The sequence below is a fragment of the Daphnia carinata genome, chromosome 7 (genome assembly GCF_022539665.2).
Source record: "Daphnia carinata strain CSIRO-1 chromosome 7, CSIRO_AGI_Dcar_HiC_V3, whole genome shotgun sequence".
Classification (NCBI taxonomy): Eukaryota; Metazoa; Arthropoda; class Branchiopoda; order Diplostraca; family Daphniidae; genus Daphnia; species Daphnia carinata.
Genome location: NC_081337.1, coordinates 758,579 through 779,231, shown reverse-complemented (window position 1 = coordinate 779,231; position 20,653 = coordinate 758,579). Strand labels below are relative to the sequence as shown.

General features: G+C 39.5%; 3 protein-coding genes across 3 annotated transcripts; 2 read left to right on the top strand and 1 right to left on the bottom strand.

Moving 5' to 3' along the window:
• Positions 1-954: 954 nt before the first annotated feature.
• LOC130698736 (neprilysin-4-like) lies at positions 955-5,035 on the bottom strand. The gene is made up of 17 exons (XM_057521426.1): positions 4,940-5,035; positions 4,765-4,871; positions 4,347-4,523; positions 4,193-4,276; positions 3,919-4,130; positions 3,630-3,827; positions 3,390-3,503; positions 3,177-3,318; positions 2,972-3,089; positions 2,795-2,891; positions 2,497-2,676; positions 2,291-2,394; positions 2,121-2,179; positions 1,997-2,051; positions 1,840-1,907; positions 1,414-1,541; positions 955-1,328 (listed from the first exon to the last, which is right to left on the bottom strand). The coding sequence occupies exons 1-17, from the start codon at positions 4,948-4,950 to the stop codon at positions 984-986; spliced, it is 2,199 nt and encodes a 732-aa protein (XP_057377409.1). The 5' UTR covers positions 4,951-5,035; the 3' UTR covers positions 955-983.
• A 5,126-nt stretch (positions 5,036-10,161) lies between these two features.
• On the top strand, positions 10,162-12,054 carry LOC130698707 (uncharacterized). Its single transcript, XM_057521392.1, has one exon. It carries the CDS (start codon positions 10,162-10,164, stop codon positions 12,052-12,054), a length of 1,893 nt encoding a protein of 630 aa, XP_057377375.1.
• A 125-nt stretch (positions 12,055-12,179) lies between these two features.
• Positions 12,180-15,777, top strand: LOC130698709 (uncharacterized). Its single transcript, XM_057521393.1, has 2 exons — positions 12,180-14,336; positions 14,389-15,777. Exons 1-2 carry the CDS (start codon positions 12,180-12,182, stop codon positions 15,775-15,777), a joined length of 3,546 nt encoding a protein of 1,181 aa, XP_057377376.1.
• The last annotated feature ends 4,876 nt before the right edge of the window (positions 15,778-20,653 follow it).

The window sequence follows — 20,653 nt, the reverse complement described above, 5'->3', positions numbered from 1 at the left end:
CGATTCGGTCTAAGTTCACCGTTAGGTAAAAATCGTTATAAATTTAAAAAAAAATTACATATCATCTTTGAAAAAAATTCAGGAGGTGTCGGGAGCGTTCTAGATTTATTCAAACAAATTTTCGAAATTTTGCGTAAGTGGGATGGTAGATAATGGACTAAAATCGTAACTGTCCAAGATGGGTCCGGTCTCCCCTACTTCTTCCATTATGAACGGACATTGGACCCTAACGTTAAAAGAACAAGTAGCGTAGGAGGTATATAGCTTTTTAAGCAATCTTTCATTCAGTATTTCTTTTGCTGTTATTTAGTCTTCATTTAACTCATATTATTTTTTACAGTTATGATTTTTCCAACGTCTTCGCTACGAAGCTCTGAAAGTGATCACACTTCTTTTGAATGATGCTTCCATCCGCACCAAGCAAGATAGATGAAGATGGGCGTAAATGGAACTCGGGCAAATGAAACAAAAATTCTACCTCTGGAAGTACGACATGGATTTCGTACAAAAATTTGGACTAACAGTAATTTAGGCTGTTTATTTTTTAGAAAAAATTTGATGTCTTAGACTAAAAGTTTTTGAGTTATCCTGGAGCTTTTTCCCCATTACACAGATAACCAGGATTTGTCGTGTAAACGATTTTTTTTTACCCTGATTTTATCATATTTAAAAGCAGCGCCTATCACTGTGTGAAATGGGCCAGGAGCCACGTTCGAGCAAAAAAAAATGAAAAACCATTTATTAGCCGCCTGTTATACACGGGCCTCTTCTTAAACTGGATGAGATTTGAGCTGACAAATTAACCATCAGTGCAGATGAAATCATTGATTTCACCAATTTGATTCTCGATGCCCATTCCATAATATTAAAGCAATAATGCCTAATGAGAAAAATTATATACGGTTATATAGTATTAAACTGTGACGATCACTTTAACGAAAACAATTTATTTGTAGAATAACTTGTAACACATAATGACAGAATCAGCGCCAAAGGGTGCATTTTCTAAGTTGGTTCATTGGAGTACCAGGCACACAGTTAAATTCGCGAACGAAATCTTCTGAATTGGAGAGAGTCCCTATAACTCTGTAACGGTTGGGACTATGCGGGTCATTCATTATTTGATTCAGAAGCTTTTCTGGAGTTTCGATGCCGCAATAAGTATTAGCGAAGGATAGGAAAAATATCTGCTCGGAAGTAAACCTTTCCAAACCTGGCAGAACAGACTCGATTCCATTGGCTGCGACGTAGTTACGATAGGCAACGAATGCCTCGCGTATTCCACCGTAATCAGCAATATTTTCCCCTAGCGTGGTAAGGCCGTTCAACTGAAAATAAAAAAATGTTTCTATTAAAAGAACGTGGATATTTTTGTAGAAAGGTCTAGATTTCGAAACGTATCAAATTTCTTACTTGAGTTCCATTTAAAACAAGGTAATTATTGTATTTGTCTTCGAAACATTTTGCTCTCGATTGATATTGCGCCAATGTGTTCTCCGTCCACCAGTTAGCAGTATTGCCGTACTTATCGTTTTGGCGGCCTATACATCTCACGCAGACATATAGAAAACAGATTAGTTAAAGAATTTCTCGGATGCATTCTGGCGTCAATGTGACAAAAATGGGTTGAAGGCCAATCTCGAAGGTTTGGCAACTGATTTAATTTTCCTACACACCTTCCAAGAACCATTTGGAACCTAAGCCACAGCTTGTGTGAACCTTAATCCAAGTTACGAATCTTAATCCAAAATGTCTGGTGAATCTAGTCTAAAATTTAGAATCCCGTATACTTTGCCAGAGAGTTGCCAAACCCTTGCCAAGTTCATTTTCCTACCATACCTTTGTCGTCGAAACCGTGTGTTATTTCATGACCAATGACGACTCCAATACCACCGTAATTCATCGAACTAGATTTTGAATGTCCGATAAAGTTAGAGGCTTTTTTATGAAATCATATGGCAGAAATATCTTATTTAACCAAAAATCGCATACTCACGAAGATCTCCCGTTCAACCCAAAGTATGGTGGTTGTAAGATTCCTGCTGGGAAACCTAGTTAGAAAAATTTAACTTTACTTTAGGTACAATAGATGCAGAAGGGAAAAACAAAAGATAATATACTAATAGAATTGTATTTTGGGGCGTAAAAAGCGTTGACTATTGAAGGAAAAGTAATCCATCTGAAATATAACGGAATAAAAAAAATTTCAGCTTATTTCCTGCAACTGCTGCGGAACAATGTAAACAGAGTTTCAAGTGGTAAAATGTTGTTCGATTATCGTTTAGCCTACCGAGTTCGGTTTGTTTTACGTCGCAGGCTCATAAGCCCATTTTTCGTCAGCCAGGCATTAACACTTTGAATGTTTTCGAAATGTTCCTCCTTAGAGACGGGTGGCTAGCAACAAGACAATTATTAGCCCCTTTTTATTTAAAGTGTAAATTGGCCGTTTTTATTTTTTATTTTCATTTAGAATTCTAAGGTTCATTAAATAAATACCCGATCGGAATAAAATGACTCCACATCTTCTTTCTTTTTAATCCAGTTTGGAAAAGCCACTAGTTCAACCATAGCATCTACTTTTTCTCTGGCGATAGCTTTTGTTGTAGCATCCATCCATTCGGCTTCGTCAATCAATGTCACAAATGCGGCCTTGAGGTATTTGATCATTGATTCAACCTGAAACGTTTTTATTTGTTTATTATTAACTCGATTAGTGTAATAGCTTATTTACAACTGATACTAAAATATGTTAAGTAAATATGGGAAAAAATGTTTAATAGATTGGTAGATCTACCTGCGTCTTGATACTTCCTTGAAAATGTTTTTCTACATATTTTGCGCCCACTGCATAGCCGAACATACTGTTGACTTCGTTAGCGCAGCTATTTGATCTATTGTTTTCAAATCAGTTTTCTCCGTCGTGTAATCTCTAATGTTTAGAAATATTTAGATAACAAAATTACGTATTTACCGAGTTTCTGACTGAGGATTGCCGTAGAGGGCTTTAGAAAAATTGATAGACAAGATATTCATTTGGTTGGCAGTTCCAGGTGCTAATAATCTAACCAATCGCCACATGACGTAGTTTACTGGAGGTTGACGTGGTAAAACAATGCATTGTCAAACTTGCCTATTATTATCGTTTCTAGCCATAGGCTATATAAGCTAGTTTATACCTATAATGCGCGGGGACGTGTTTTCCAAAAGCGCCAGAAGATTTCTCACGTACTCTACCTCTACGACGATAATGCGTTCATCGGTGGGAATGGCAACGCCAGCCAATGAATAAATTGTGTTGAGATACTGGGACCAGTCCACCTAGATAAAATAGATTTGCGATGCAATGCTAAAGTCCTATAACCACACGAGGTTCCATCGCTAGGCTATACTTGAGCTTGGGGTGATTTATGAGAAAATCCATCAGTCCATTTTTGCATTTCCATTAAGAGCATGGGATTGTACATGCGAGTGTTATCTCGCCTTGCTTCTGCAGGTGTGGTGATCTGAGAAACAGCCCCAGCCACGAAAAAATTGGGTAAGACAATTGAAAAACAAAGATATTTTTACAAAAATAATATTTAAATAAAGAGATATTTAAAAAAAATAATATTTAAATAAAGATGTTTTACTTTGGCTAGTTCAAATTCAAATTGCAATAGATCGCGGGCATCCAAGTCAATTTGTCCATCCGTTGCGTCACCTCCGAGTGAATTGCGAATGGCCTTTGCCGATTCCGAAACATAAACAAAATAAGCCTCCATGATTTTGGGGTAATCTTCAGAATTCAGCAAAATCTCGTGTGGCAAGGTAAGCGACCCCTGATCAATCTTTTAACGCAAATATGCTTTTAGTCATTAGCTGCCGCTCAATTAACTTATTTGCAAAACCACTTTTTAAGCTATAGACCGATATACGTACGTAAATTGAATTCTTTTTCGTATCGTAGTTGTCGAGATCGTTGTACACGGAAATCAGGTAAGATATACGGTAACGTTTGCGAATTGAAGCTGTCACAACTTTCCAATCAAAACGGATCCCTTCGTGAATACCTGCCGCCGACGTAATTGGCCAACCACCATAGTTCTCCAAAGCGTCAGTCAGCGGCTTTAACCCTAGCTTCTGAATAGCACCTTTAGATATAGGAAAATCCCAAATTAAATCATGCATTTAAAAAATGGAAAAGAAATATTACGAGTGTTCATGCAGGCCTTGTACATATCTCTTGCACTGTTCAAAGGCTGCGGGTCTCTGGCGTCATGGTCTTGCTCTAAAATGTCTTCGTGTAATTCGAAATATTCGATGAACCATGAAAATTATTACATCGCTCGATTTTACAAATGTCTTACTTTTCAAATCATTCGCTAGTCGTTCCCGTAAAACATCGATTTGGGTCCACCGAGATTTTGTCGCAGGGATAGGATTTTTCCTTATCCACCCACCGCATGCATACTGGAAAAAATCTTGACACGGGTCAACACTCAGGTCCATTGCTTCAATTAATGACGAGGCTGCTCCATAGACCCCTACATTCAATAAAGAACCCCATTCAATATGTTCAATCCCACTTCAAACATGTTTTCACAACTCTGAATTTTTTTTTTCTTCATTATTGGAGTTTACTTAAAGCTCTATTTAAATTATTGGTTTTCCGTTTGCTTTTCTCTTACATAATGTAAATTGATTTATTCTACGTATATAGCTCCAAAAATGTTGAAAAAAAATGTTCGTGTGAAAAATACCTTATAGGAAGAAGCCAGTTTTTACCTTCGACTTTCGTGAATTGATGATCGGCGATAGGGTTACATTTCACTGCCATTACCAAACTGAAGAAGATCCAGCAGGCAAATTGTGAAAACCAGAATCTTTTTGTTCTTGATTACCATGTGTGATACAAAGAATATTTAAGAACTTCTATATTTGTTCGCCTTGTTTTCATTACCTGGTACTCATTTTACAGAATGTTGCTGTGACAAAAATTCTAAAGTCCCCGGTACAGCGTGCCGTTCGGAAGTGATGTCCGATGGAGTGAGTGCGACCAACGGTGTACAACTGATCTGTTTAAGGAAAGTCTTTCGAATTTAAAGCTTCGTTGAAAAATTCATAAATCTAGGCGGTTGGTAACTTTTGCTTTTCCCATATCCGATTATTTGAAAACTATATATCAAACATCTAATCTGCGCTCACTCTTTTCGAACGAAAACATTACTGGGAAGGATGTGCGTGTTGTGTATGGTTGTTCGCCGTAACTTACAATGTATACATTCGTAAAATATTGAAGGACATTGCATTTTTCGGCCTGATACCATAGGATGCGTCTTTATTGTATTTCATGCTGTATCTCTACAAAACAAGTAAAACCCAATTGAAAATCATAGTGAAACCAATTTATTCATTATTACTCCATTGTTGTGTCTAGCTCAATATTAAATAACCACGGGAGCTAGGAGAATGTAACAGATGCATCCGTCATAGCAGCAATTGTCGCAGTCAAAAGAAACTCATGGCGTTCAACTTTGAATAGACTATATATAAGCTCTAGTTTTAATAAAATGTACAAAGGTTTAGCCAATAATTTTGCAATTTTTTTTTCCAATTAACCTTTGATTTAAAATGTGAAAAAACCCAGAGGCAGTTCATGCAACAAGAAGCTGGGGAATAACAAACTTGTAAAAAAAATTTGAAACAGAGCGCTTTAGTTTTGTGAAGTTGTTCTTTCTAACAGGCTACTTTTAAGTGGACTGCTTTTTGTCTGCGGAGGCAGGGGTTAATGCGAAAATTGTTTAATGATATAGTAAGCCTACCACTAGTTTTACGTAGACTTGTTACGTTGTAGTGTCTGTTGCCCATGTAAAGTTGCATACGTCCTCGCATTGTTCTTTGAAATCAGCCTTGCTTACAGGAAATAACTACGCTGTTGTTAAAGCCTGTTTTTTCCTCATACGATAAAGTGTCCTTAAGCAAATAGCGCATTACATTTTTTTATGCCCAAATATCTGTATACAAGGGAGACAGATTTTTCAATTATTTTCAGTCAGTGTACATATAAAGATTTCGTCCAAACTGCTCAACGCCTTTTGCACTAGCCAAATTCGCTTAACCGAAAAATTCAGACAGGACACTGTTAAATAAATCCCCTTTCGTTTCTAGAAACTTCGTGCCAACTCGTTGTGACGGGTGGTTGTGGCCTTATGGGGATATGGGATACGAGAGCCATTCGTTTTTCACAGACTCTGTTAGTGAAATATCGAAAGACAAATTAAAGCAGTAAAGTCAGACGCCTTTAACATATAAAACAATAGATTACTTTACAGATTAAGCCTACATGTGCTACTTAAAAACTAATTCAGCCTCTGGCTTTTTCTTTTTTAGTCATTAGGACGGGCAAAAGTCTCCGGCTGACAGTAAAAGTAGATCTATATATCTATAGGTCAGTAATTTCCCCATTATAACCACATTGTTTTCCTAGAATTTCAGCTTCGGTATTTTTTCACTAATCATTACGCTCTTCATAAATAGTTTTTTTATATTTAAGAAAGTATAGGCAACAGTATAGTTCTTATAAAGTGAATGTAACACAACTTGATAGGAGAATCCCCAAGCCGCGGTACCCTCGGAAACAGTATCCTGATTAGTTTTATTTAGCTATTACACGCAACTATCGTTATCGAACCATACCCGCCCATTTCATTTCAGGGTCATTAAATCATAGACAATGAATAACACAATTATCCATTTTTCGAGTTACGCAGAGTTGTACCCCCAACCAATCTCGAAAAGGGGGAACCGGTATGATAAAATACTTCACAAACAGCATCGTTGCCATATTATGGCGAAAATGTTAGTGAAATTTGCTTAGAAACCCTGCCAAGTCTGTCTTATAGCACTGAGTTGTCCATATTCCCTTTCTCTGCATTTAGCTGTTTTTCCACTAGAATGACGCTGAATATTATAGTTTCAAACAAATTGCAATACTGATCGCTATTATGTTAAATCGATCAACTAAAGTAGTACCGGAAATGTTGAGTTCAGACTTGCCGTTCCGACCAATTTTTTTATCCCGATCAGCTCGCAATCATTCTGCGACACCGAAAACGACATCTAGCATTCAAAATAACAAAGTATATCGATAGCACTACAATGAAAAAAATATAAGGTGGAAAAATGGAAAAAGGTAATTGTATTAAGAATTGCTTGCATTTGACTATATTTGACTTTTATTTACTTACTGAACGCCTTCTGGCCCCCTGACTTACGGCTGTTCTACCTTTGCTAAACGAATTGTGGCAGACGAATTCGAATCCAATAATGTGGTTCCATTTAGCAACATCAGAGCTTCCCGAATAAGCCCGAAAATGGGCGACGTGCTATTCCCGTAGAAGTAGCTATCCAAATCGCCCATTCTTCTAGAAGGAGAGCAGAGTCCAAGATTACAGCAAATTAGGCAGATCCCTACGTCTTAGTACTACCTACTACGGTACAATCTACAGTATCCTCATGGTATTCTGCAAATAAAAGCAAACCACCTTCATGTTTTTAAAAAGCGATTTGCAGGCAAAACATTTTAATTGTTAACTTTTTTAAAAAAGAGATGGGGCAGGTTTGGCGCTAAACTACCGTAAATGGGGTTGGGTAGTTAGGTCTAAATATCTTTTTCTCATGCCTCAGGTGGTATAAAAATATTTGGATAAAATTGTGTACAGAATGGTTTTGTTAGACCGCCTTACCCCAGCCAGTTCCTTTGATTAAATGCCTTAAATAACTGTTTAAATGAAAATGCATTATCATATTTCACAATATAATAATTGTTATTCAATAATATTCAATAATATTATATTATTATATAATTATTGTTTTCAAGTTCTTCCGCCGTCCACTTGAGACCAGAACATCCGTTCCCTCCATGGGATACGATCGTCCATTGCTCAGCTCCGATAACTTGGTTACACATAATATGAACATTACCTTCGCTTTCGCCTGCGCTAACTTATCTTCTAAGTTGAAGAACATAAAAATTGTGTAACACAATATGATTGCAATAATATATAAATGTTATGATAGCATACGTCTTGATTTGGCGATAGCATGTTTGCCGGATACATCCCATACTATTTTCTTGTTTCATTGGCACAAACGATATGTTTGTCAGTAACGAGACCTAAGGTAAAAGAGCGAATTGGGACAGCGTTTGGGCTAACAGCCTTTCTTATGGGGAATGCGTGTAAAGCCGATCTGCTAATTTCGGACAAAAACCCTAATTCATTGGACATTTCTACTAATTCTGGACAGTCTTATTTTTAAAAACTAATTTATTCATTCGATTCAGTTTTTAATTCTGAATCGAATAGCTTAAGACACCGAAGTGGGTGCAATAGAAAAATATTGCGAAATTTATGTTTCAACAACCAAAACAATGAGCTGTCAAAACGAGACTTCATTTTTCAGGCCTGGTAACTTGCAATTGAAATTCACCCCAAAAACATAAAATATGGATTTTTAAAATTGTATTAAACACTTCGCTCTTTAAGTAGCCAATAGGTTATAGGTTCCACGGTAAAAACGAAAAAATAAATGTGATTCAAATTTTCGAGAAAAAAGCATAAGCACTTCCCGTAAACACGCCGTAATGTCCGAAATTTTAAACCGAAAAAAATTGTTTTTAACTTGCCCTATCCTACCAAATATCGCCGTAAGAATGTTCGTCGACTGTTTCGTAACAATGCGTTAAAATTTGTTACTAACGTAGACATATACTATTCATTTAATTGCTGACTGATTTTAGTCTATTTTCCCATAAGTTCCCATGACGCTAAATCTGGACAGCAGACTATATTGATTTGTATAAGTTGTATACCAAAAGTTACAAAACGTTCATAGCACAGTCATAAGGCTTTGGCGTGCAAGTTTGAAAGTCGGTGGTTCAACCCTACATAGTGACTGATTGTATTTCTTTGCTTATATATTTCAGCTCACTTTTTTTAACCATACGAAATTTTTTTTTTTCAAGAGAGATTGTTAATTCATTTTAATCATCCAAAGCTAACATTTTTCCAATTATTATTACTTCCCTGGGTTCGCCTAAATTCCGGTTATAAATCAGAAACTTCATCACCTTAGCCAGCTTACAATATTCATCTAACCTGTGATGGCAATTTTCATATTTTTTACATAAGCTCCCATGGCACTAATTTGGGACATCAGACAATAAACTAAATAACGTTGGTAGGTTGTGTTTCTATTATCAATCAACAGTGGCATAGTCGTACGGTGTTGGAACACCAACTCGAAGGTTGGTGGTTCAATACCAGTTGGGGCTCTTGTGCAAATGTTTTTTTATTACTTGTAATTTTTAATCTTATTTTGTGAGATTTTATACAATCGCCAAAGACACTTTAAACAAACGCAATATCAACAAATCTTGGTATTAATAGATTCGTTTAAATGTTCTCCACAGGGCTGTTAAATATTTTATGAAAATCATATGACAATATTCATCTAACCAATGATTTAAATTCTTATATTTTTTACATAAGCCCCCGTGACGCTAATTTGGGACAGTAGACTACATACAAGTAGACATGTTATGCTTTTCAATAGTTTTATACTAACCATGGCATAATCGTAAGATGTTGAATTGCCAACCAAAAGGCTAATGGTTCTATACCGTATGGAAACTATACAACAACTTGTATTTTCTTATTTTTGAATTTTTTCGTATTTGATGAGATATTTTAAAATCAATAAGAACATCTTAAACTAAAGCAATATCTGTTCCGGCGAAGAACTAAACCTTGTTATTATTTCCCTTATTGAGCGCTAGGTGATTAGTACGCGTTCACTACCTTCTTTTGTTTCATTCTTGACTGCCACCTTTACCCTACCTATGCCTTTGTTCTTTTTCTATATAAACCGCGTGAAGCGCATCGCTTCGCTCTCACTGTCACAGCGTCTTTATCGACGATCACACGAATTTGTCAGAAGTAATAAACATTCTCTTGCAGTCAATCTTTGACTCTTCAAATCCATTCTTAAACTGAGAAGAGCTCCCGAACATTGGTCCTTCGAACCGGAGCTACACAGTAAGGAATAGAACGTCCGGCCTACCGAAACTCTATTCGTGGCAAGAAGAGTCAATAGTTCTCGACTACAACACGTCCAAGCAGCATGGACGACCCAGCCTTTTTGACCGCCAACAACGCAGCAGCTAGAATAGCCGTGACGGCAAGATCGCACCCAACAAGCCCCTCTGTTAACTTAGCCCACTCAATACCAGCAGCGGAAGCCGCAGCGATCAATCCCGTAACGACTGAAACGACACAATGGACACGGCTGAGAACTACTACTAGAAGGCAGATCACGAACACGTGCACGCAATTCACAGCCGCCATTAAAAGAGGTGATTCAAGAGGCAGTGTAAGAGCTCTGGTGGAGTACGCACAGGAATTGTTGCATGAAGCCCGTGACGTGAACAATCGCCTATTGGAAGGAGCTGAGCCAGAAGAATTTGACCGGCAACATGAGGCACACACTAAGTACGTCCAGCAAGTTAAAGTAGTAGAGGCAGAACTTCAGCGTTACCTCGCCACACGTGCACACCTACCACCATCTGTCAAAGGCCTTCCCACTCTGGAACTCAGAAACTATCCCTCGCGTGAATGTAATCAGTCACGTTATCAACTATCTGTACACAGTAGCCAACACTCATTGTCAGACCCACAAGAAGCCGACAGATCGCAACGGCAAATAGAGGCCCAGCAGAGATCCACCGAAGCGCAGCTGGACCTACAAGAAGCAGAACGAGCTCTACAATTGCTCCAAGTAGAAGAAAATGAAGATCGCCGATCACTTCCTGAATTCTACAATCACGATGGAGTCAACCGCTGGTGCCAAAATCACAGCCCGTGGGGAATAGAGGGAGAAGCTCAACTACAGGACGAAGCCCCAGACGATTGGATCGACATGTATAGCGTTGGCCGCTTACGACCAGCTACACGAACGGAAGCAGGATCGCATTCATCAGTTCGAGCAGAGTTACCGGATTTTAGCGGAAGATCTTTGGAATGGTTTGCGTGGGTAGACCTGTTCCGCGCGTTGGTACACGACACATCAAAGGCAGCCGGAGAGAAATTCGCCATCCTGAAGAGACATCTACGCGGTGATTGTTTAGATGTCGTTTATGGCCTAGGGGGAGGAGAAGCCGCCTACATACAGGCATTAGTCAGACTGAAGGCAAATTTCGGTCGGCGTGATGTCATGAGAGCGGCCCACCTTCAAGCGCTGGACAAACTAGAGATCCAGAAGAATGATCCCGCTTCTTTCAAGAGGTACGCAGAGAAAGTGCGTACACACCTTTTCGACCTCACTAGGATAGGGGAGGCAGGCACATCCGATATTATTGAGAAGATTTGCCTCAAACTCCAGTTGTCCGACCGCCTGGCTTGGAACTCTGATAGAGGCAACGGACTCGAAAGACGAAACCTTAACCAGTTCGGGACTTGGATCTGCGCCCGTGCTGCTGCCTATCAGAATGCATATAGCATAGCGGCAGATCAGCTGAATGGAGGTACGAGTAAATCAAAGGACAGACAGTACACCCGCAACAACCAGACCAGCGCTGAAGCAAGAGACAGAGAGCCGCGCATACCCAGCAGCGCCTACTGCTTCAAATGCGAAGGATCACACAAGTTAGACGACTGTCATTCTTTCAAGGATCTTACGATAAAGGATAAATTATCGTTCTGTATCCGACATCGTTTATGCTTCAATTGCCTTAGATCTCGACATTCGGCCAGAGAGTGCAGGTCAAAGAAAGGTTGTTCAATCCCTAATTGCAAACGCACACACCATATTCTACTTCACGACCAGTCGCAAGACGAATCGGTTCGTCCTGTCACCGCCCGTGCCAGCTTATCAAAGGGGAAGAAAACTGCCGTTGGAATGATTCGACTGGATGTCTTGGATGCAGAGGGGAACATCGTGAAAGCCAACGCGTTTCTCGACGAAGGTAGCGATGCAGCACCCTTTTCCGAGACGGATTCATTTCTAGACTACGAATAAACGGTACTCCGCAAGCACTCACCGTAGAAGGCGCCGGTGGAGTTTTGAGAAAATACACGTCACGTCGCATTCAACTCGAGGCAAGATTACCCGCTGGCGATGTCGTCCTGCTCCAAGGATCAACAATGCCAATTGTTGCAACTCCGGTACCACTCGTCGATTGGAACACCTTGAAGAAGCGGTGGAGCTACCTGACAGATCTGCCATTAGAGAGCAATGGTGGGTGCGTTGACATCCTCCTTGGTATAGATCAAGCGCATTTGATGACGGCTATTGAATCCCGAATCGGACAGGCGGATGAACCAACAGCCATCCGGACCCGCCTGGGATGGATCGTCAGAGGAGTAATCAAGAATACCTACAAAAGCCTGATGGCGAGGACGTACGCAGTTTTTGCCGACATAGAAGGCAGTGACGCGCTAGCGCAGCAGATGCGGCGCTTTTGCGATACCGAAGATTTTGGGACCGAACACAAAATTGACTGTGTTTCCGAAATCGATAAACAAGCTATCGATGTTCTAGAAAGTGGAACGCGCAGATTGACCATTGGCTATGAAGTTCCGATCACTTGGAAGGTCGGGGAACCAGATTTACCGAATAACAGACCTTTAGCTGAGCGGAGATTGACTACGTTGCTGAACAGATTTAAGGAAGATCCGGCATTTGAGCAAGACTACCGAAGAGCCATGGAAAGGAACTTTGAGAAGGGCTACGCAGTGATGCTGGAGACCACCGATTACGGCCCACCGGAATACTATCTTGCTCATCACGGTGTGAGAAAGGGCCCCAAGTTACGCGTCGTATTTGATGCTGCCGCTCCATTCAAGGGGAAATGCTTGAACGACAGTATCCTCAGCGGTCCAGCTCTTCAAACCCCGCTAGTATCTGTCATCCTTAAATTCCGTGAAGGTGGTATCGCATGGGCAGCCGACATAGAAGCCATGTTCAGCAGAATACGACTGAGAAAAGAAGACGCGCGCTACTTTCGGTTCCTATGGAAAAGGGACGGGGAGGAACAAGTCCGTGTTTGTGAAATGAAGCGACTTCCATTTGGTGCTACTTGCTCGCCGTTCATTGCGATTAGTACCATTCGCAGAATAGCTACTGACATTAGCAGTGATCCAAGAGTCATTGACGCAATCAACACGAAGATGTATGTAGATGACTACCTCAGCTCCGCCACATCACTAGAGGAAGCCATTAAAGAAGCTGTAGGCGTTAAAGAAACACTGGCAAAGGGAGATATGCACCTCCAACGTTGGATTTCTAATTCTGCAAGTTTCCTGAAAATATTAGCATCTACAAGCGTAGGCTCTAGTGGTGACCTGACCGAGCTCCCACTCAGCAGAGACGACTCCGAAAAGGTCCTCGGCGTTTACTGGAATCCTAAGATGGATACGCTAAAATTCAGAGTGAACGCAACAGACGACATCGACTTCACCCCCGTCGGAATCGCAAGTAAGGTGGCAAGTCTGTTTGATCCACAAGGAATGGCGGCTCCCGTTATCGTAAAGGCCAAGATCAAGTTAAGGGAACTTGGAACCAAAGGACTTCAGTGGAACGATCCCGTAAGCAGCGAGGACCGCGATTGGTGGGAGGCATGGTTTGACGCTTTAAGACAGCTGAATGATCTCAACATCCCACGCTGTTTATTCCCAGAGGAAGAGAACATTATACGTACGGAGCTACACGCCTTTGGTGATGCTTCGGAAGAAGCCTACGCCGCCGTGATCTACATTCGGAACGTTTACTCCGATGGACGAACAATCGTGCGACAAGTTCGAGCAGTGACCAAATTGGCCCCAAAGAGGACTATCTCTGTGCCGAAGTTAGAACTGAACGCTGCTCTGCAAGCAGCTCGTCTAGCACGTTCAGTAGAAGGAGCAGTCACCCGAATCATACACCGTCGGTACTTTTGGACCGACAGCAGTACTGTAAGAAATTGGATTCGGGCAACCGCGTCAAAATATCAAATGTTTGTCAGTCACCGAGTTGGAGAAATCCAAACATTGACTCAACCAGAAGAATGGCGTTTCGTGCCGGGCAAAACAAACCCATCCGACATTGCTACACGCTCGGCCATTGGAGAGGAAGGTCTCCCTCCACGTTGGTGGAACGGGCCGAACTTCCTCCATGAAACCGAAGAAAACTGGCCCGCCGATCTCCCATGGATGGCCGTAGTTGAGGAGATACGACCCGTACGATCACACCAGGTTGCTGCCACCACATCCACATTTGATTGGGAAAACGTCAAGGTCAGCGTGGAAGACATCCCAGCCTTGGTCAGGCTTGAGGGAGTATTTTACGAGCTCGTAAAAAGGTGCCAATCTGAAGCATTTAGTGAAGAAACATCGCCTGAAGAAAGGAAAATGGCTTCAACCCACATCTAGCTTACTCTCCCTAGCACCAGTGATCGGGATAGATGGACTCCTAAGACTTGGTGGCCGAGCCGGGCGAGCTAAATTGCCTTATGAAGAACTGCACCCGCCACTGCTGCCCGTTCACCATATTTTCACCAAAACCATTGTACGAGCATTTCACATCCACCTCAAGCACGTCGGAACGGACTACCAGATCAGCTATATTAGACAACACTTCTGGATACCTGGAGGCCGGGAACTGGTGAAGAGGATTCGACGCGAGTGCGAACGGTATCAACGAGAACGAGCTAAACCAGGCGAGCAACTCATGGCCGAACTTCCAGATTCGCGACTAGAAGCTGGCTCAGCCCCATTCACTCGCACCGCATGTGATCTGTTTGGGCCATTAGAAGTAGGCCTCTCACGAAATCGCACAGCAAAACGATGGGCTGTCCTATTTACCTGTCTCGTTACCAGAGCTGTCTACCTAGATCTCGTGAATTCGCTATCTACGGACGACTTTCTTCTCAGCCTCCGACGATTCATTGGGCTATACGGCAAACCTCGTGTAATCCACTCCGACAACGGAACCAATTTCGTCGGTGCTGAACACGAACTGCGAAAAGAAACTCAAAGATTGTACACCGACGAGCACATCAGCGACTTCATGAACTCTAAGAAAATTGACTGGCGATTCCAGCCACCTAAGACACCCCACTTTGGAGGAGCACACGAGTCTCTTGTGCGATCCGCGAAAAGGGCGCTATATGCCGCTCTCGACTTGGAAGGTCAGAAGCTGCGATATCCAGCGGAAGAAACACTTCGTACCCTCCTTTACGAGGTGGCCGGTCTGTTAAACGGCCGCCCTCTCACAGCAGCTAGTGCCGACCCGAACGATTTTCGTCTCTTAACGCCCAACGATTTTATGAATCGCCCGAGTTGTGCCGACCCGCCGGTCGGAACCTTCGACGATGCGCTACCTAGAGAACATTATAGATATGTTCAAAGAATGGCCAATTTATTTTGGGACCTTTGGAAGAAGGTCTATCTCCAATCCCAGGCCGGAAGAAAAAAATGGAGAAACCCGCAGCCCAATTTCAAAGTAGGAGACGTCGTTCTGGAAATCGACAAGAGCCTACGACGTGGACAATGGAACATCGGCCGGATCAAAAATGTATTCCCGGGATCGGACGGCCTAGTTCGAGTCGTTGATGTGCAGCTCGAAAGAGGTCTGTTCCGTCGTGGAATCGATACTCTTGCACTGTTGGAATCCAGCTCAGCCGGCGATACCGTTCCGGAACCACCAGCCTCGGGGAGGATGTTCCGGCGAAGAACTAAACCTTGTTATTATTTCCCTTATTGAGCGCTAGGTGATTAGTACGCGTTCACTACCTTCTTTTGTTTCATTCTTGACTGCCACCTTTACCCTACCTATGCCTTTGTTCTTTTTCTATATAAACCGCGTGAAGCGCATCGCTTCGCTCTCACTGTCACAGCGTCTTTATCGACGATCACACGAATTTGTCAGAAGTAATAAACATTCTCTTGCAGTCAATCTTTGACTCTTCAAATCCATTCTTAAACTGAGAAGAGCTCCCGAACAATATCATCAATACTGGTATAAATAGATTCGTTTAAGTTTCCTCTACATGGCTGTTAAATATTTTATGAAAATCATATGAAAATATTTATATAATGGGTGATTTTAATTCTTATATTTTTTACGTAAGCTCCCGTGACGCTAATTTGGGACAGCAGACTACATAAAAAAAGAAATGTTAAGCATTTTAGTTATTTTCTGTGAACCATGGCATAGTCGTAAGACGTTCGATTGCCACCGTAAAGGTTAGTGGTTCTATACTGTCAAGGCACTATTTGTAAGTTTCGTTTTCCCCATTTCCTCATTTTTCCCATTTTTGTGAGATATTTTGAAATCACTAAAAATACCTCACACTACTACAATATCAATAATATTAGGATCAATAGATACGTTTAAGCTTTCTCTACATGGCTGTTAAATATTTTATGAAAATCATGTGAAAATATGCATCTAATCGGTATTTGCAATTTTTATGTTTTTCACATAAGGCCCCATGACGCTAATTTGGGACAGCAGACTACAAACAAAACGACATGTTATGCTTTTTAATTATATTTTGTTAACCGTGGCATAGTCGTAAGACGTCCGATTGCCGCTCTGAAGGATAATGGTTCTATACTGTCCACAAACTATTTTTAAGTTTCATTTTCCTCATTTTTCCTTTTTTTGAGATATTTTAAAAGTCACTAACGATACATCGCACTACAAAAATATCAATATTATTATAATCATTAGATACGTTTAAGTTTTCTCTACATGGCTGATGAATATTTTATGAAAATCATGTGAAAATATGCATCTAATTGGTAATTGCAATTTTTATATTTTTCCCATAAGGCCCCATGACGCTAATTTGGGACAGAAGACTACATACTAAATGACATGCTAAGCTTTTCTGTCAAGTTGTGTTAACCATGGCTTAGCTGTACGACGGTGGGTTACTGACATTAAGGTTGATGGATCTATACCGCATTGGCACCACATAAGAACACTTAAACTAAAGATATATCAATAATACTAAAGATATCAATTTTATTCTCGTTTTTGAAATTTTCCTATTTGGTGAGATATTTTTGAAATCACTAAGAACACCTTAAACTAAAGATATATCAATAATATTGGTGCCAATTGATTTGTTTTAATCACCTAGTACATCTTATACTAAAGCAATATCATCAATACTGGTATCAATAGATTCGTTTAAGTTTCCTTTACATGGCTGTTGAATATTTTATGAAAATCATGTGAGAATATTTATCTAATGGCTGATTGTAATTCTTATCCATTTTCCAGAAGCTCCCGTGACGCTAATTTGGGACAGCAGACTACATAAAGAAAGACATGTTGTGCTTTTCAAAAATGTTTTGTTAACCATGGCATAGTTGTAAGACGTACGATTGCAACCACGAAGAGCTCTGGTTCTATGCTGTCAACACACTATTATTAAGTTTCGTTTTCCTCATTTTTCCCTTTTTGGTGAGATATTTTGAAATCAGTAAAAATGACCTTTACACTAACACAATATCAAAATATTACGCTCAATAGATTCTTTAAAGTTTTCTTTACATGGCTGTCGAATATTTTATGAAAATCATGTTATAATATTCATCTAATCGGTGATTGCAAGTCTTATGTTTTTTACATAAGCTCCCGTGACGCTAATTTGGGACAGCAGACTACATGCTAAATAAAGGGCTTTGCTTCTCTGTCAGCTTATGTTAACCATGGCATAGCTGTAGGACGTTGGGTTGCTGACATAAAGGGTGGTGGATCTATACCGCGTTGAAACCACATTTAATTTTTCTTATCCTCATTTTTGAAATTTTCCTATTTGGTGAGATATTTTTGAAATCGCTAAGAACACCTGAAACTAAAGCAATATCAACAATATTGGTACCAATTGATTTGTTTAAGTTTTTTCTACATGGCTGTTGAATATTTTGTGAAAATCATGTCACAATAGTAATGTAATCAGTGATCGCAATTCTTATGTTTTTTACATAAGCTCCCATGACACTAATTTGGGACAGCAGACTACGTACTAATTCACATGTTATGCTTTTCAAGATCATTTTGTTCAGCATGGCATAATCGTACGATGTTGGATTGCTAACCTGAAGTCTGACGGATCTATACTCCATGGAGACTATATATAAATTTCTTTTTCCTTATTTTTGAATTTTTCGCCATTTGGTGAGATATTTTGAAATCACTAAAAACACCTTATACTAAAGCATTATCATCAATACTGGTATCAATGGATTCGTTTTAGTTTTCTTTATATTTCTGTTAAGGATTTTATGAAAATCATGCGAGAATATTTATCTAATGGCTGTTTGTAATTCTTATGTATTTTTCATAAGCTCCCGTGACGCTAATTTGGGACAGCAGACTACATACACTAATGCATGTTATGCTTTTGAGCTGATGTGTGTTATCCATTGGCATAGTCGTAAGACGTTCGATTGTCAGCCTAAAAGGTTAATGGTTCTATACTGCCAAATCCCTATTTTAAATTTTTTTAATCCCCCTTTCCTCATTTTTCTCTTTTTGGTGAGATATTTAAAAGTCACTAAAGATACCTTACACCACTTCAATATCAACAATATTAGGATCGATAGATTCGTTTAAGTTTTCTCTATATGGGTATGGAATACTAAATAAAAATCATGTGAAAATATGCATGTAATTGGTAATTGCAATTTTTATGTTTTTGACATAAGCCCCCATGACGCTAATTTGGGACAGCAGACTACATACAAAAAGACATGTTATGCTTTTCAACAGTGTTTTGTTAACCACGGCATAGTCGTAAGACGTTCGATTGCCACTCTGAAGGACTATGGTTCTATACTGTCAACTCACTATTTTTAAGTTTCGTTTTCCCCATTTCCTTTTTTTTCCTTTTTTGTGAGATATTTCCAAATCACTAAAGATATCTCACACTACTACAATATCAATAATATTAGGATCAATAGGTTCGTTTAAGTTTTCTCTACATGTGCTGTTGAATATCTTGTGAAAATCATGTGAAAATATGCGGCTAATCGGTGATTGGATTTTCATGTTTTTTTTACATAAGCTCCCGTGACGCTAGTTTGGGACAGCAGACTATATCGTAAACGACATGCTAGGCTTTTCTGTTAGATTATGTTAACCATGGCATAGCTATAAGACGGTGGGTTGCTGACACAAAGGTGGATGGATCTATACCATATTGGCACCACGTTTAATTTTTGTTATCTTCATTTTTGAAATTTTTCTATTTTGTGAGATATTTTTGAAATTACTAAGAACACCTTAAACTAAAGATATATCAACAATATTGGTGCCAATAGATTTGTTTAAGTTTTCTCTACATGGCTGTTGAATATTTTGTGAAAATCATGTTATAATGTATGGATGTAGGTTGCGACCGCATTCTCTAGATCCTCTGTAGTGTAAGCCATCTTTGAAACAGAAAAATGAAAAACTCATTATAATTTATTTTTGTTAGTCAGCATATGTTTACTGGTAATGCAGCTTCCTATCCTTTTATCAAACAAGTATTAACATTTAACCACTACCTGGGATTGGACTTCAGTCCTTACGATCGGAATGCTAGTGCTTTACCACTGAGCCATCTAACTGTTGTTGGTAAGTTTGTATTTATAAACAATATTTGAAAAAAACCCAAAATGTAAGCGGAAATGTTACTTTTTTTAGAGTTTATTTGACGTGGTAGATTCACATCTTTCACGCTACATAAATTCATTGGACGAATTAATAAACAAGCAATTTATCATCGATGGTGAGGATTGAACCTCAGACCTTCGTCTCCCTAGCCAAGCATTCATCCGCTGGGCTACCTCGGGAGTTTTCGGGAAAAAAATCCCGCCATCCCATTTTCTTCGCAAACAATGTCCCAAATTAGTGCTTTTACGTAAAGCATAAACAAATGGGACTATGACCGGAAGGGGAAAACAGTTTTAAAAAATATTTTTACTTAAACATAATAACCTATTTGTAAATTTCTATTAGGAAAAGTAAAAAGACCATGAAAAGCGTGAAAAACTACTGGAATTCCAGAAACATTTGGAAAAAAGCTAGTGTCCCAATAAGGGACAACAGTTTCCTAAGAAATTCTTGTTTACTATCTCATAAGATGAGACAAAAAATACCAAATTACCTTTAAATTACAAAGAGTATGTTAGCTCTGAAGTTACGAAAAAAATGTGAAGGGATGTAAGTTAATAAAAAAAAAAGCTGCGTGGATGAAGCCAGACTAGAATCTAAGTCCTCAAAGTATTTTTTTGCAATTTCTACCAAAAGGATACAAAAAAACGTAAAGATATCCCACATCAATCGATTTCTTTTTGAATTCTGCATCGATTGATGTAAAACTCTTGAAAAAAAAATGTGTTTTGTTTTTTTCGAAAATATCTGTGTCCCAAATTAGCGTCGGCTGTCCCAAATTAGCAAGAATGGTTTTTTTTTCTTATTGTTGACATTGGCATAAAATTAGTATTTAATGGGACAGACTTGTACTTAATTTGTAGTCCTTAACTTTCTCTACGGTTTGATATAATTAGTTAATGGGTTTCTTCAATTTTACCTTATATATTTCCTGTGTCGTCTAGGTGTCAACTTATAAGTAGTG

What these genes read in the sequence shown, in the direction of transcription:
- LOC130698709 (XM_057521393.1), top strand. Translation starts at nt 12,180, where the DNA reads ATGCCAATTGTTGCAACTCCGGTACCACTCGTCGATTGGAACACCTTG. An exon ending in TGGAAGACATCCCAGCCTTG is followed by an intron (nt 14,337 to 14,388) that starts GTCAGGCTTGAG and finishes GCCAATCTGAAG; the next exon opens with CATTTAGTGAAGAAACATCG.
- LOC130698707 (XM_057521392.1), top strand. Translation starts at nt 10,162, where the DNA reads ATGGACGACCCAGCCTTTTTGACCGCCAACAACGCAGCAGCTAGAATA.
- LOC130698736 (XM_057521426.1), bottom strand. An exon ending in TTGAATTTGAACTAGCCAAA is followed by an intron (nt 3,504 to 3,629) that starts GTAAAACATCTT and finishes GCTGTTTCTCAG; the next exon opens with ATCACCACACCTGCAGAAGC. An exon ending in TTGTTTTAAATGGAACTCAA is followed by an intron (nt 1,329 to 1,413) that starts GTAAGAAATTTG and finishes TTTTATTTTCAG; the next exon opens with TTGAACGGCCTTACCACGCT.